Source organism: Mastomys coucha, unplaced genomic scaffold, assembly GCF_008632895.1.
Source record: "Mastomys coucha isolate ucsf_1 unplaced genomic scaffold, UCSF_Mcou_1 pScaffold7, whole genome shotgun sequence".
Lineage (NCBI taxonomy): Eukaryota > Metazoa > Chordata > Mammalia > Rodentia > Muridae > Mastomys > Mastomys coucha.
In genome coordinates, this window is record NW_022196913.1 from 73,438,621 (window position 1) to 73,454,335 (window position 15,715).

The 15,715-nt window shown below is 44.5% G+C and overlaps 1 protein-coding gene across 2 annotated transcripts in view; it reads left to right on the forward strand.

The window, feature by feature from the left end:
* The window catches only part of Matn2 (matrilin 2), a 151,031-nt gene that overhangs the window by 47,019 nt on the left and 88,297 nt on the right, over nt 1–15,715 (forward strand). For both annotated transcript variants that reach the window (XM_031358146.1, XM_031358147.1), the window contains exon 3: nt 5,327–5,896. In XM_031358146.1, coding sequence (XP_031214006.1) covers nt 5,327–5,896 — 570 coding nt within the window. The remainder of the gene's footprint in view (nt 1–5,326; nt 5,897–15,715) is intronic.

Genomic DNA, 15,715 nt, shown 5'->3' on the forward strand with positions numbered 1-15,715 from the left:
GGAATAGCAACATCACCATTCTACTTGTTAGAAAGGCAAGTTTTCATCTGCCTCTCCAAACTCAGAGTCTAGCAGCTCTAGGGATGCAGCTCACTGCTTTGACCTTTAACAAATGCTGCAGGAAACCAGGGCGCATGATTAGGCTTGAGAACCACTGAGCTAGCCTTCAGACACACTGAGCGGGCCCAGGGTGCATGATTAGGCTTGAGACCACTGAGCTAGCCTTCAAGGGACACACCGAGCAGGCCTGAGTTCTTAAGAGTATACTCCTATGACTTGATTTCGGCTCAGAGCTATAATTCTTGTGGAACTTCTTAACCACACTTTGGAACCATTGTGATATTTTTCTTGTGTCCCAAGCATTGTGGAAGCAATCCATTTGAATTGATGGGAACTAATTCAGATTAGCACACCATTCCATGTGGACCTTCCAGGATTTTCTTCAAATCATGATGCTCAGTGGGATGTTGATGGCACGAGTAAGGTTCACAATAAAAATCTCAGTCTGAGCAAAAGCTCCTGCTACCAAATGTCTCTAGGGGAGGAGAACCTTCAGCTATTTAGTCCTTTGTGGGAGTCTCCTTCCTTTGAATCATTAAAATCCTTGTCTATGGTGAGGTCAATTGGGATTTCCTGATCTCCTCAGCAGGTAGAGACTACTGGACCATTGTCCCAGAAATAAGTTCAGACTTCCTGCAGGCAGGTGTGGCTTCTGGAGAGGAACTCACCTGGTCCATCCTGACAGTGTCTAGCTCCAGCCTAGGGCCAAATGCTAGATCATGCCCCCTCACTCCTTTGGGGCTCAGGGTTTACCTGGTTTTTATTTCCCCTGCCTTTTTGGGGTGTGTGTATGTGGGTGTCTATGTGCAGTGCCACCTGAACAGCTACACGCTCTAGTCCTGCTCTTGCCCACCCTGAAGCTGAGTATGAGAGCTAAGGAGAAAGGAGAAAGAACTTGGGAGAGGAGGGTAGGCAGAGGGGAGTCTACATGCTTGCTTATGTGGCTATTACCTGTTGGCTCCTTGCTCATAGCTGCCCCAAGAACTGGTAGTTAGTGTTATCTCTGTGTGTTTTCTCTTTTCCTGAATTATGAAAGATTAATAAGCTTTTCAGCACCTCCATTTTCTCATGGCACAATTTTAGCACTTTTCTCAGTAGCTTGTTCTGAGAATGAAATTGGGTACCTATGATGAGTTCACTCTGAAAAGGAGATTTTAGAACATCTTGTGAATGTGGGAGCCTCGGTCTTGAGGAATTCCCCTTATACGTACCTAGATCCCAGTGTTGGATTTGGGAGTTCTACGGGGATATGTTCTATGTGGCTTCCTGCCAGGCTACTGGTACTGGGGGCACCCCCCTCTTCTCTGACTGTTGGGCATGTATGGCTGCAGAGGAGAAGTGTGTATGCCAGCTCTGCATGACAAGTCACGCCTTGGCAAGCTGGCCTGGGCAGGATGGCTTCCCAGCCCCTTTCCCATCCTAATGCTTGGTTTCACTGCTTCATTGTTGGCTTTCTGTCTCATCCTTGCAGCTGTGGTGGTTGGGATTTAAGGCAAGGACTTGGGATCTTTTTTTTCTAATCCCTTTCAAATACTACTTGAGTTGCAAAGTCCCAGCGCCTGCCACAGGCCGGCCAGTCTGGGCCTCCCTCAACCCGTGGGGGAACAGAGTCCTAATCAGGCAGACAAGGCATTGGCAAAGAAATGACAAACAGAAACAGATACAAGGGAGTGCAGTTTCTGAATGCAATTTGTACAAAATAGAAATCAGGCTTATATACTATACAGAAAACAGGGCAAACTACAGAAATCACATAGGCAGGAGATGGTTGCATCAAGGTCAGTGAGAACAAGCTGCCAAGTGCAAGGTGGAGGGGCAGTAGTGTCCTTCTTCTTGGGCTAGGTTGTCCTGGCAGCCCCAAGATAAACTCTCAGGGTCTGTCTGAAGCAAATAGCTGAATGTTGTATCTCAGCACTCCTTGGCTATAACATAAACAATTAGTGGTGGGAGCCCTACAACTTCTAACTTCTCACTGGCAGTAAAACAGATTTTCTTTGTGTGGGACTTCTCTGATAACAAGTGCCTAACTGCTATCTCTAACTCTTGAGACACTCTGTCTGGTAAGACAGCTTCTTAGTAAAAATTCCAAGCTAATTACAGCTAGGAAATCTATTAGGATTATTGAAGCACTGTGAAGGCCAGGAAATAATGTTCAATCTCAGTTTTAGTTATAACAAATTATTTCTTAGGGCACCTTTATGCCTGAATAAAGAGAGCATGCAGATCTCTCCACAGATTAAGCAGAGTTCTGGAACAATCCAAGTTAGGAGATACCCACAACTGACTGAAATCCCCAGGAGACAAACTCCCTTTGGAGTCATAATGCCTCTTGTCCATGATCAGGTTTTAACCCTGATACTGTAGACCTACTGGAGTAGACAAGTGCGTGCAGCAAGCGCCCACATCAAAAGCTGGGCATAGCTGCACATATCTATAACTCTACCTTGGGCAGCAAGGGAGACAGATGGATCCCTGGAGTTGGCTGGCCAGCCAGTCTATTAAACTGGCTGAGGGAGAGACCTGTCTCAAAAAGGTAGAGAGCAATAGTGAAGGGCCTAGACCTCCAGCCTCCACACCCAACCACATACATACATAAACCCAAACACATGCACACGCATAAAATACATAGAGAGTGGGTATTTTTGACTCGCTATTCTGTGTCAGGCTGGAAGGCCATATGTGGTAATAACTTTTTGCTATTAGGTACCCAAGGAGGCATAAGGCATTGTGTGTTAAAGATGTGTATGTGTAGATTGTGTCTCTTCTGGCCTCCATCTCTCTTCTTAAAAGTCATCAGAACTCAGCAACAGAAGCTCTGCTCCATTCAGTCCTGATTCTTAGCAAGGGCCCAACCTCTGGATGCCATAGCTACATTAAGCTTCACAATAGGGATTGAATATGGCTACATGACCCTCTGAGGAATGTCCTCAAGCCCCATCTAAACAGTAGCAGGTTGTCACTTTCATCTCTCAGACACTCCAACAGTGGAGTAGATTGTCTATCTGGAACCCCTGCAAGACTCAAACTCAGGTGACTTTTTTTAACTCAGGGCCTCATAAATGCTAGGCATGAGCTCTACCACTGAGCTGCATGCATCTGCAAACTCCAATTCAGTTGATTGCAATCATGCAACGTCCCTACAAGAGATGTTATGCAATATGGTGCTAAGACATCATGCCATCTGTGATCTGTGTACAGATTCCTAAGTCTGACTTGAAAAGTTTTTTATAGTTGGCTTCAGAATATTCTCAGTTAATATTACCCAGTAAGCGTTCTCTGTGTTCTAGAGCCTTTTACTTAGTCTTCCCCCACATTTATCCTGTCTAGGACTTTGTTCATGTGCCACTCTCCATATATTCTTTCAAGCCAAACAATCTGCATTCACAAGGCAGCTTGTGTCTCATCTCTTTGACTTCAGCCTCTGAGTGCACTCTCTTTTACTCTTTCCCCTACCTCCTTCTTCCCTTCTCCCTCTTAGAAAAAAGATGTATTTATTTAGATGTATTTATTTTTATTCTACATGTGTTTTGACTGCATGTATCTCTGTGAATCTCCTGCATGCATTGGGCCTTGGAGGCCAGAGAGATTGTCAGATTTCCATAGAACTGGAATTACGAATTACAGACAGTTGCTGACCACTATGTGGGTGCTAGGAATTAAACCTAGGTCTTACACAAGAACAGCCAGTATTCTTCACTGCTGAGCCATCGCTCCCGCCCTACTGCAATTCTCTTAAAGTCTGTTGTTAAAACTTGGTTTAATGCTTGGTATTCATTTTCTTAGCTCTGTCTGCCAAGATAGAATGCAAGCCATTTGATATTGGACCCTCTTAAGACCATCTTTCATGGTCTCTGCAGTGCCTTGCTAAACTTACATACCATGCCACAAATAATAAAATAAAATACATTTGACTCTGATAAAGGGTTCGACTGAAACTGCATTGGTGACTTGGTAGATTTATCTTGCAAAAAGAAACACTGTGTGTAGTCTAGGGTCGTGATCATCTAGTATACACAGACATGCCTTAGAATTTTCCTGAATAAGAATAAACCTGAATTCTGGAGGTTCTAAAGATGTTCCTGGATCTCAGGAGAGAGACAATTAGAATTGGGTTCTTTCCTCTTATCATTGTTTTTGCTCAGCTTGGCAAAAACGTACACAAACCTGGGGAGAGAGAAAGCTGTGGACGTGTCTGTGGGGACATGATTGTGAATGCTGATGATGTAGAAGGACCCAGCCCACTTGGGAGTCCCTGGGCAGTACAGCCCAAGCTGTCTAAAACAAGTAGCCAAGAAAGGCAGGAGAGGCAAGCCAATAGGTAGTGTTTCTCTACAGCCTCTGCAGTGGCTTTCCTTGATGTTGAACTATAACTTGTGAGCCAATAAACCCTTTCTTCTCCATTGAGAGAAACAGTGTCTGCCCAGGAGCCTCAAGGCTAAGTGCTCAGCACAAAGGAGGTTTCTTTGCCCCAGAGGGACAGAAGGCAGAGACAAGAGACAAAGACAGGAGATGGAGGATGAGGGAGAAGAGGAGGGAACAGGGGAGAGGGGAGAACGTGGGCAAGGGAGAAGAGGCAGGAGTATTTGTCCCAGAGTGAGACAAAGGACTGCTTCTGGATAGAGAAGAGACAGATGTGGCACTTAGGAAAATGGCAGTTTTCCCCTAACAAGGGGAAACCCTCATGTTAGGATGAGGTATTTAATTTAAAATGAGCATGACAATTAGGTAGCCAAGGAAGGCTGTTGATTGTTAGACTTTAATACTTTTGTAGCTGGACCTTAGTAGTCAGCCTCAGGAGGAGAACCAAATAAGGGAATAAACCCTGGGAGCTAGCATTAGGAGTGTAATCGAACAGCTTTTAGCAAGGCAGAGGGAATGAGAAAGAAAGGCGAAGCCTTCCAGCACTGTGCTGGCCATGCTCGTTGGCCACACTCGCCATGCTTGCTGCCATTCTCCTCATTTGTGAGCTAGCCAGAGTTGGCCCTTTACCCATGTTACTTTGGGGTCAGCTTTTTGTTTTGTTTTGTTTTGGTTTGGTTTGGTTTTTTTTTTTTTTTTGAATCAGGGCTTCTTTGTGTAGGCTTGGCTAGGAGCTAGCTCGGTAGGCTAAACTGGCCTTGAACTCACAGAGATCTGCCTGTCTCTGCTGGTATTAAAGTCATCCGCTACCACCACTTGGCTTGGGCCAGTATTTTACTACAGCAACAGAGTAGCAAATCTGAACACCCCTCCCTCTGATACTTGTGACCTCTGCTCTTTCCCCCAGAGAGTTCCTGTGAGAATAAGCGGGCAGATCTGGTCTTCATCATCGACAGCTCCAGAAGTGTCAACACCCATGACTATGCAAAGGTCAAGGAGTTCATTCTGGACATCCTGCAGTTCTTGGATATCGGTCCTGATGTTACCCGAGTAGGTCTGCTCCAATATGGCAGCACGGTCAAGAACGAGTTCTCCCTGAAGACCTTTAAGAGGAAGTCTGAGGTGGAGAGGGCTGTCAAGAGAATGAGACATCTTTCCACTGGCACCATGACAGGGCTTGCCATCCAATATGCCCTCAACATTGCCTTCTCAGAAGCAGAGGGGGCCCGGCCCTTGTGGGAGAATGTGCCACGGGTCATAATGATTGTGACAGATGGGAGGCCTCAGGACTCAGTGGCTGAGGTGGCCTCTAAGGCTCGGAACACAGGCATCCTGATCTTTGCTATCGGTGTGGGTCAGGTGGACCTGAATACTCTAAAGGCCATCGGGAGTGAGCCCCACAAGGACCATGTCTTCCTGGTGGCCAATTTCAGCCAGATTGAGTCCTTGACATCGGTGTTCCAGAACAAATTGTGCAGTAAGTCCTGTGCCTCTGTGGCTCATTTGTCTTTAAGGCTGTCTTCATTCTGTGCTCAGATCCATGGGCAAAGAGAGATGCACCATTCTTTGGAGGATTATACATATATTAAGCATATAATTACACAAATACAAAAGTAGCCTTAATCATTAACAGTGTAATGGAGGAAGAATTCAGGACATGGTGGAACAGATGAAACCCCATGGTCTAATCTATGTTAGACCATGTTGTTTATAAAGACTTTCCTAGAGAAAAAGGTGTGTGTGTGGGTGTGGGTGTGTATGTGTGGAGGGTGTGTGTGTGTGTAGGGTGTGTGTGTATGGTGTGTGTGTGTAGGGTATGTGTGTGGTGTGTATGTGTGTGTAGGGTATGGGTGTGGTGTGTATGTGTGTGTAGGGTATGTGCGTGGTGTGTATGTGTGTGTAGGGTATGTGTGGGTGCATTTATGTGTGTGCATGCATGCCACAGCTTACGTGTGGAAATCTGAGGACTGTTTGTAGGAGTTGGTTCTCTCTACCATGTGAGTCGTGGGAATTTAAACTCAGATCATCAGGCTTGATGACAGGTCCCTTTACCTCACAGCTCCAAAGGGCTTTGAAACACAAAGACAGAATGGTAAGGACAGAATAAAGGTTTCCTCCAACACGTTCAGCTGACACGTTGGCATTCCCAAAACTGGAACTTGCAAGTTGGAGTAGGAATAGGAGCAGAAGGCAGAAATCATAATAGCTTCCCCATGTGTGTGGGAGACCAGGGCATTTTTGCTGCATGATGGTGTGAGCAGTGGATGTTTGTTAACTGACAAAGAGGCTCAATACACAGCAAGGACTGTGAGGGCTCTGAAGGCTAATTCTTAGAATATGACAAACTGCAAACCTTGTGATATAGTGCTTAAGAGTAGGAAATGAGATGCACTTAAAAACAATTTTCAATTAATTTATTATTATTATTATTACTATTATTACTATTACTATTACTATTATTATTATTATTATTATTACTAATTCACTTTACATCCTACTCATTGTTTCCCTCCTGGTTACCCTCTTCCACAATCCTATGCCTACCCCCCCCTTCTCCTCTGAGCACATGGGGGCCCTTCTAGGGATCCCTCCCATCCTGGTATAACAAATTCCTGTAAGGCTATGCACATCCTCTCCCACTGAGGCCAGACAAGGCAGCCCAGCTAGTAGAACATATCCCCACATATAGGCAACAGCTTTTGGGATAGCCCTGACTCCAGTTGATCCGGACCCACATGAAGACCAAGCTGCACATCTGCTACATATGTGCAGGGAGGCCTAGGTCCCACCGGTGTATGATTTTTGGTTGTTGGTTCAGTCTCAGAGAGCCCCAAGGAACCGGATTAGTTGACCCTGTTGATCTTCCTGTGGAGTTCTTATCTCTTTAGAGGCCAAAATCCTTTCTCCTGTTCTTCCATAAGAGTACCTAAGCTTCATTTACTGTTTGGCTGTGGAAGTCTGTCTCCGAGTCAGCTACTGGGTGGAGCATCTCAGAGGAACCCCCCCTCAAAGTTAAAAATCATTTAATTTATTTTCAAGACAGGGCTTCTCTGTATAATGCTGGCTGTCCTGGGACTCACTCTGTCGACCAGGGTGGCCTCGAACTCACAGAGATCTGCCTGCCTTTGCCTCCCAATTGCTGGGATCAAAGGTGTATTCCACCACTGAACAGCTTCATTTTTTTTAATTCTTTTGACACAAAGTCTCAATAATCCAAATTGTTTTCAAGCTCTCTGAAGTGAGGAATAACCTTGAATTTTGTTGTTGTTTTATTATTATTATTATTATTATTATTATTATTATTATTATTATTATTATTTTGCTTCTACCTCATGCCAGGATTACAGGCGTGTACCACCATGATGAGGATAAAGTCTAGAGCCTCACCATGCTGGACAGACATGCTCCTGACTGGGCCACATCCCCAACCCCAGGGTGTCCTTTTGATGTATCGTTAAAAAACAGAACAAAAGAAAAAAACCTTGCAAACCTTGCAAAAACTAATTTAAGCAAAGGCTCCATTTTCTCTTGACTCTCAAGTCAAATGATTTACTTAAGAAATCAATGCCATGAAAGAAAAATAACCTCTTTCTGAGCAATGTCAGTTGGAAACCATTCCGAGGCGCCATTTCCCTGGCGCCACAGAGAGGCTGCGTTATGGTGGTGCACCGTGGCCTAAGTCAATTGGAAAACTCCAATCAGTAGAACACACTGCAAACACTTTAAAGGTTTATGACTTTCAATGACTTCAGCAGAATTTATATTCCCCCTTTCCTGGAAATATTAAAAAAAGAAATCAGTTCTGTAACCCTCTTGACAGCTTCTTCATGTGTATTGGATGGTTTTAATGGAGGAGTGCGTTTTATAAGCACTCTGCATTCATCAGCAAATGGAAAGATAATATGATAAAGCAGAAGAGCTATATGACATGAATGACCCCCATGTGACTGAACGTGGACTTGGGCTCAGAGAACCTTCTTTCTCTGTGTGCTTTCGACAGGCAGCAAATTTAGAAGGCTGTTTAGACCCCCCCTGGCTCCCCATCATCTTTGTTTAATCTGGAAGCTTTAAGAAAACACTGCTATTATCTCATTCCTTTGTGCAGCCTGAGAAATGAATCCCCTGGGGCTCTTCTCATCCACTCTGCTGAAGTGCAGCTGAGCTCCAGGCCTTGCACAGCCAGGCTCTGCTGAGTAGCTTCATCAACTGTCCTGAAAGGTTGAGGAGGCCCCAGAGCCTCTTTATCAACCACACACTGAATCCCTCAGTAACTAATGCTCATTAAGCACTTTCCCCGCTGCATTTGATGCTCATGAAAACCAGGCTACACGGTACTGTACCAGTATGTCTGTGTGAGGGTGTCAAATCCCCTGGGACTGAAATTACAGGCAGCTGTGAGCTGCCATGTGGGTGCTGGGGTTTGAACCCCTGGTCCTTTGTAAGAGCAGTCAGTGTTCTTAACCATGTCTCCAGCCCTGGTTTTACAGATTAGCAAACTTGGTTGATTCCAAAGTTCCTGTTCTCCTTCACAGGCCAGGAATTATAAATTCCTGTCTTAAGGTGAACCATTTGCTAAGGGCAGCCTTCACAGGGAAATGGCTCTGCTAGTGCCATTCATCTGATGAGGGTAAACCTGGGAAGTGACCCCTGGGTAGTAGGACTAGGACAAGACCGGCTATGTGGTGCTGGGTGAGAGACTGGCTGTGTGACAGTGAGAGACTGGCTGTGTGATGGAGAGCTCGGTGGACTCCTTGAGCCTCCCTTACCTCATCTGTAAGGTGGGGCTTTTACAGGCTGGTGGATGGGCAGACAGTGTTATATAAGCTGTGGGCCCCATTCAGTATGCGTGCATTACTTTAGTCAGATACTCTCGGAATGCACGTCTGCGGCAACTGGCTTTACTTCTCACCTTGCAGTCTGACAACCTGACCCAGCCATGAGGGTTAGGGTTAGGGTTAGGGTTAGGGTTAGGGTTAGGGTTAGGGTTAGGGTTAGGGTTAGGGTTAGGGTTAGGGTTAGAACTTCTGAACTGCAGGTGACATCTTCCGGGAGCCAGTCTCATTTGCTCCTGAAGCATTGAACTGCACCCTGATGACCATAACCAGTCATGTGTCATGGTTAGGTACATTCTGTACATTGTTCTATCTAATACTAAAACTGTATTATCAGACAGGTATTCTTGTGGTGCCCAAGTACAAAAGTAGAATCGGAGGCTTAGAGAAAAAGAAGCAGTTCAAATACTAGCTCCCGAGATTCAGAGCCTAAGCACTTCTTCTCCATGCATGAGCCCCAGGATTGTTAGAAAAATGTTCTCCTTATGGAAGAATGGGTGGTAGGCATGGTGTGTTCTTCATAGCCCCAGGATAGCTGTCTGGACCAGGAGCGCATCCCAAAGAGCACTTGAGTCTGCCTGGGGGCTCCAGGAAAGCCTCTAAAGTGAAGCAATAAGATTAATCACTAACAGTTGCTGTTATCAAGGTATCCTTGTGGCTCGGACTGACAGCACACTCCCATATTCTACAAACTTGAGACTGAGGAGTCAAGGAGGTAGCTCAGAGGGTAAAGACATTGACATGGAAGCCTGATACCCTGAGATCCATCCCCACAACTCACACTCACAGAAAATGCTGGAGGTGAGATGAGAAGCCAAGACTAGAGAACTGGCAAGAAGCTCCGGCACCAGATAGCCTGGAGTACACACAGCACAGCAGTGATGAGCTGGACAGTGAGGATCCACTCCTGAAATGCTACCCTGACCTCCAAAGGACATGTCGGTGTGTGTGTGTGTGTGTGTGTGTGTGTGTGTGAGAGAGAGAGAGAGAGAGAGAGAGAGAGAGAGAGAGAGAGAGAGCGCATGAGTGAGCACTCACACACAGAGGCAAAATGAAAAGATAATAATGTTTTTAAAGAGGCTGAAGTAGGAGGATCTAGAGTTTAAAGTTAGCCTAGTCTATATAGGAAGACCCTGGCCAACCTGAGCTACAAAAGAGAAACCTTATCTCAAAGGTGTGTATATGTGTGCATGAGTGTGTGTACATGCTCTCTGGGGCTCTCGGCATATGTAAAATCATATGAATATGTTTATTCATACAACGAACATGAGAAATAAGTACTCTTAAAACTCAGGAAGAAACTAAAATGTAAAGACTTAACTGCCTTGCCCAGGGTCAGTCAGCTCTAGGTGAGTGAAGGGCAGCCAGGTGTTCTGACCCCAAAGCTACAGCTTAACCATGATGCACTGCTCAGATGGGAGGAAGAATAGCAGTTCTCTGGTCAGGGCTGTGGAGGGAGGGTGATCATCATGCTCCAAGCACAGAATGATGATATTTAGTCTGTTTTGCCTCTATCTTTATCTCTATCTCTACCTCTGCCTCTACCTCTACCTCTACCTCTACCTCTACCTCTACCTCTACCTCTACCTCTACCTCTACCTCTACCTCTACCTCTGTCTGTCTGTCTATCTATCTATCACATATCTATCTTTCCACATGCCAGTCCTGGTTCTTTCACTGGTTTCACTCCCCGACTAAGGGGCCATGACGTATAGTTTGAAAGCGACGATGAAGGACCAGCATGGAGAGGACAGCACAGCCACTGTGTGTGTGGAAGGACAGGGTATTGGAGGGAGAGCCTGGCAGGAAAGTGAGGTGGACTTATGGGAGCAGCAGGCTGTGTCCAGATGTACGCAGGGAAGGAGCCACTGTCGTGCAGCCACATAGTTGTGCTCTGGATCCATACCGCCCTGTGTAAGAATACTGGATTTGGCTCTGGCCAGCTGACCACGAAGCTGGGCACAGTAGCAGTTTTATGCCTGTGGTTAGTGACTTCCCAGGACAGCCATAGCATGGGGGAAATCATGAGGTCATAAACTTAGGCCACCCTGGAGCCCAACAAAAAGACCCAACTCCTGTGAATCAAGGTCCTGTATGCAAGCTGACCAAACCCCACACATCCTGGCCTCCATTTGTGCTGCCCAGGAGCAGAGAGCACTGACTCTCAGGGTTGAAAACTGCAAGTCTGAAGTCTGTCTTTTGAAATCTGGTGACTCAGTGTAGCTTGGCTAGGGCTGCGTTTACTTAACCCCATTGCGTCTCTCTTTTATCAGCCTAGAGGGCATTTTGGAGCCCAGAGCAAAGCTGTTCCTACCCTAACAGCCCCTTTCCACTTAGGCACAGCTTAAGGCGCTAATAGTGTTCTGAAGGCACACCCTGCGTCTGGGCAAAGTCTGCATTGATTTCACCTCTTTGAGGCTCTATTGTGAAATAGGGAGGCGAGCCTACATAGATGCTGGCTTGTATAGTCAGTGATTGTTCCTACATAGATACTGGCTTGTACAGTCAGTGATTGTTCCCAGCGAGACCCTCTGCCAGCCGCACAGAGCAGAAGGTTCATCTGGTTATTCACATGTTTTTTAAAAAACTGATTTCTTGCAAAAGCAAACTGGGTGTGGTGGTGCACACCTATAGTCCCAGCATGCAGGAGGCTGAGGCAGGAGGAGGATGTATTTTAGGCCAGTCCAGGCTACATAGCAAAACTCTTTTACAAATCAAAACAAACAGCCCCACCTCAAAAAATTAGCTACTTATTTTTTCCTTCCCTCCCTGCTTCTCTTCTCTCTCTCTCTCTCTCTCTCTCTCTCTCTTCCTCCCTCCCTCCCTCTCTCTCTCCCCCTCCCTTTCTCCCTCTCTCTTTCCCTCCCTCTCTGTCTCTTTCCCTCCCTCCCTCCCTCCCTCTCTCCCTCCCTCTCTCTATACATATATATATGTACATATATATATATATAAAATCTTATTACAATTACATAGACCTAGTTTGTAAATCACAAATCTGCCTGCCTCTAACTTCTAAATGCTGAGATTAAAGGCATGAGCACACACACACACACACACACACACACACACACACACACACACACATTCTTACCTTAGGCCAGCCTAAGTAAAATGAGATATTGCCTTAAAAAAATTTTAACCAGGAGGGGGCCAATTAGAGGGATATAAAGTAAATAATAAATAAATTAAATAAATAAATTAAATAAATAAATTAAATAAATAAATTAAATAATTCCTATTCTAGACACCACAAAATTTAGCAATAAATTTAAAAACCCAGTCCTCATACTGACTTAGACTAGTCTTCTATTATTTCTTCAGAGTAAAAAACTTTGGTTGAGCTTAAACCTGGGGAAATAGTTGTATGCCTTCTGGAAAAATGCATTTGAGCATGCTCACTACATCAGTGTAAAGGTGAAAGACTAGAAACTGTCCCTATGCTGACCAACAGATAAATGTCTAAGTGAGACAAATGGATGAAGACATCAGTAGACTTCAGCCAGAACCAGCTAATTTAATTCAATCACAAAGGTTAATTAAGTTAGAGCTCATATGTGAGATTAAATCTAAGATAGAAGAATTGTTTTTCATTGTTCAACGTGATTTTGCTCTATGAAGTCACTGTAAACACTGAATTAAAACACATGGAATCATTTCTTTTATACAAAATACAGACAGGATCAGTTGCAATGAGCCTCTGATAGACTGACATTTTTGTAGCTGGTCAATATATAATCTATTCAGAGACAACAAATTTAATATGTATTACGGACTCACTAACCTTGAGCTCATGGCCATCAAAGACCCTAAATCATTCTAGGTTGGGACATGTATTAATATATTCATTTTCCAAAGAGAGCTTTATCATAGCTTTTTTTTGTACTTAGTGGGTGATTTCAAACAGGAAGATTACCTATAAACCCCACAAAAATGTAAAAAGCACAGTGCTGCCTGGACTATGAAAGCAAGGAAGCAATGCTGCCTACTCCAACCCACCCAAGAGCATTGAAACCAGGAGATAAGCTACCGTTACCTCTCAGTGTCTCAGTGAAGCCTGGAAAGCGCTGAACAGGTATGGGGTTACAAGTACATTTCAGTGACCAGGCGAGTCCACAAATATGGAATCTATCAGTAATGAGGATCCAGTTTATATGGCCTCTCATTTTAATGTCTTTGAAATTAGAGCACATGTTAGATGCTGTAACATACAGCGCTTGAGTCAGTACAGATAGAATTTGTGATTAAGGTTGAATGAAAACCCAAGTGGATGGATAGTTAGACAGACAGACAGACATATTGGCGATAGGGTATAGGAAGAGATGATGTTCCCAAATGTCAAATAAATGATACTCTAGTGGAGCGATGGCTCAGCAGTTAGAGCACTGGTTGCTCTTCCAGAAGAACTTGGTTCAATTCCCAGCACTCCGTGGCAGTACCCAATCATCTGTAACTCCAGTTCTAGAGGATTGGATACCCTCTTCTGCCCTCCTCAGGCACCAGGCATGTATGTGATGCACAGACATACATGCAGCCAAAACTCATAGAATACAATCAAAAAGAAAAATCAAACAGCACAATACTTTTCCTTTGCTATGAAGTGGTTAGTAGGTAGTAAGCCTTCCCCAGCTTTTGATCATCCTTCTGGCCACTTTATCAGGTTAGCTCAGTTAACTCTCACAAGGCCCTGATGAGGTTAGTGTAAGGTTTAGCTTCATTTAATACGAATATATTAAAATTTCTCAGGATCACAAAAAGGTCAACTACTTCAGCCTACAGTAAAAATGGTTAGATTAAACCTACAACTTCTCTTATGTGATCTGTATCACAGGAGCTGAAACACAGTTGTGAGCTCAGAACAATATGCTCTAAATTGTGCTGTTATAAAATAAAACAGTTTCGTTCCCCTACCTCATATATTGCTGTCTTAGAGTTTCTATTGCGGTGATAAAACACCATGCCCAAAAGCAGCTTACAACTCTCAGGTCAAGAGGGGTATTAAGGCTGGAACCTGGAGGCAGGAAGGAAGCAGAGGCCATGGAGCAACGCTGCTTTCTGGCTTGTTCCTCGGGGCTTCTTTCCTTTCCTTTCCTTTCCTTTCCTTTCCTTTCCTTTCCTTTCCTTTCCTTTCCTTTCCTTTCCTTTCCTTTCCTTCCCTTCCCTTCCCTTCCCTTCCCTTCCCTTTCCTTTCATTTTGCCTCCCTCCCGCTCTCCCTTTCTCCTCTTCTTTCCTCCCTTCCTCTATCCCTCCCTCCTTCTCTCCCTCCTCCCTCCCTCCCTTTCTTCCTTCCTTCCTTCCTTCCTTCCTTCCTTCCTTCCTTCCTTTGTTGTTATTTCACTATATAGCTCTGGCTGTCCTGAAACTCACTATGTAGACCAGGCTGGCCTCACACTTCCAGAGATCCGCCTGCCTCTGCTGGGGTGCTGGGATTAAAGATGTGAGCCACCACACCTGGCACAGCTTGCTTTCTTATACCACCTAGGACCACCAGCCAAGGACCAGCATGACCCACAGAGATGGGCCCTCATGTTAATCAGCAGTAAGAAAATACTCCACAGGCCAAACTGGTGGGGCATTTTCTTAGCTGAGGTTCCCTCTTCCCAAATGACTCTAACTTGTGTTTACAATTGGCCACAACATTCCTTACTTAAATGTAGAGAGGTGTGTATGCAAAAGTAGTCCATCAGTAGCTGAGTTTCCCTACCTACTGGCTAAACACAGGATTGCTCCTAAATTTCTCTTTTATTGTATAAGCTTCAGAAGGCTATTTTCTCATTTGGACATCTTTTGTTTATGAGAACACTTATATAATGTGTTCTGTTCACACCGATGCCTGTTAATTTTAAATATGCTCAAGTTGTACTAGACTGATTAAAGTCATAAATTAAGACGTTAAAAAAAACAAGAACTACAAGAGCTCCAGATAGACTTATGTAAGAACCTGTGTATCTGAAGCTGAGATACTTTCAGAAACTAAATGCAACAATATTTAAAATGAAGACACAAAAATCATGGCAGGATAAAACATTTAAATAGTGTTATTCCAAATTTTTGTATACGTCGTGCAGATTTGAAAGTACATCGTTCTTAGGATCTATGATTGTGGGAGGCTGTTAGCTTCTATCACCTTCATTTAACTAGTAGCTCTCCTTCTGTCTACTCAAGGCTCCATCTTACTAAAGACATTCTGAAATCAGAAACTTCTCTGATCTTCTCTACCTGTCAAATAGTGTTAAGCTGAACCTGACATTTGTGGGTTTGTAGGTCAAAAACCATGCAGAATCAGCAGTGTCATATAGTCCACCCTAACACCATTCCTCTTTCACCTTTCATGGTCCTTTATTTATCTGACTATCAACTTTAGGCTGCCTCCCTGCTGAAAGTGACTTGAGATTGTTTGTCTTTGAGCCCAAGCCTCTTCTTCATGAGGTCGCAATGCATATTTGCTGGATAGACTGAGGCTAAG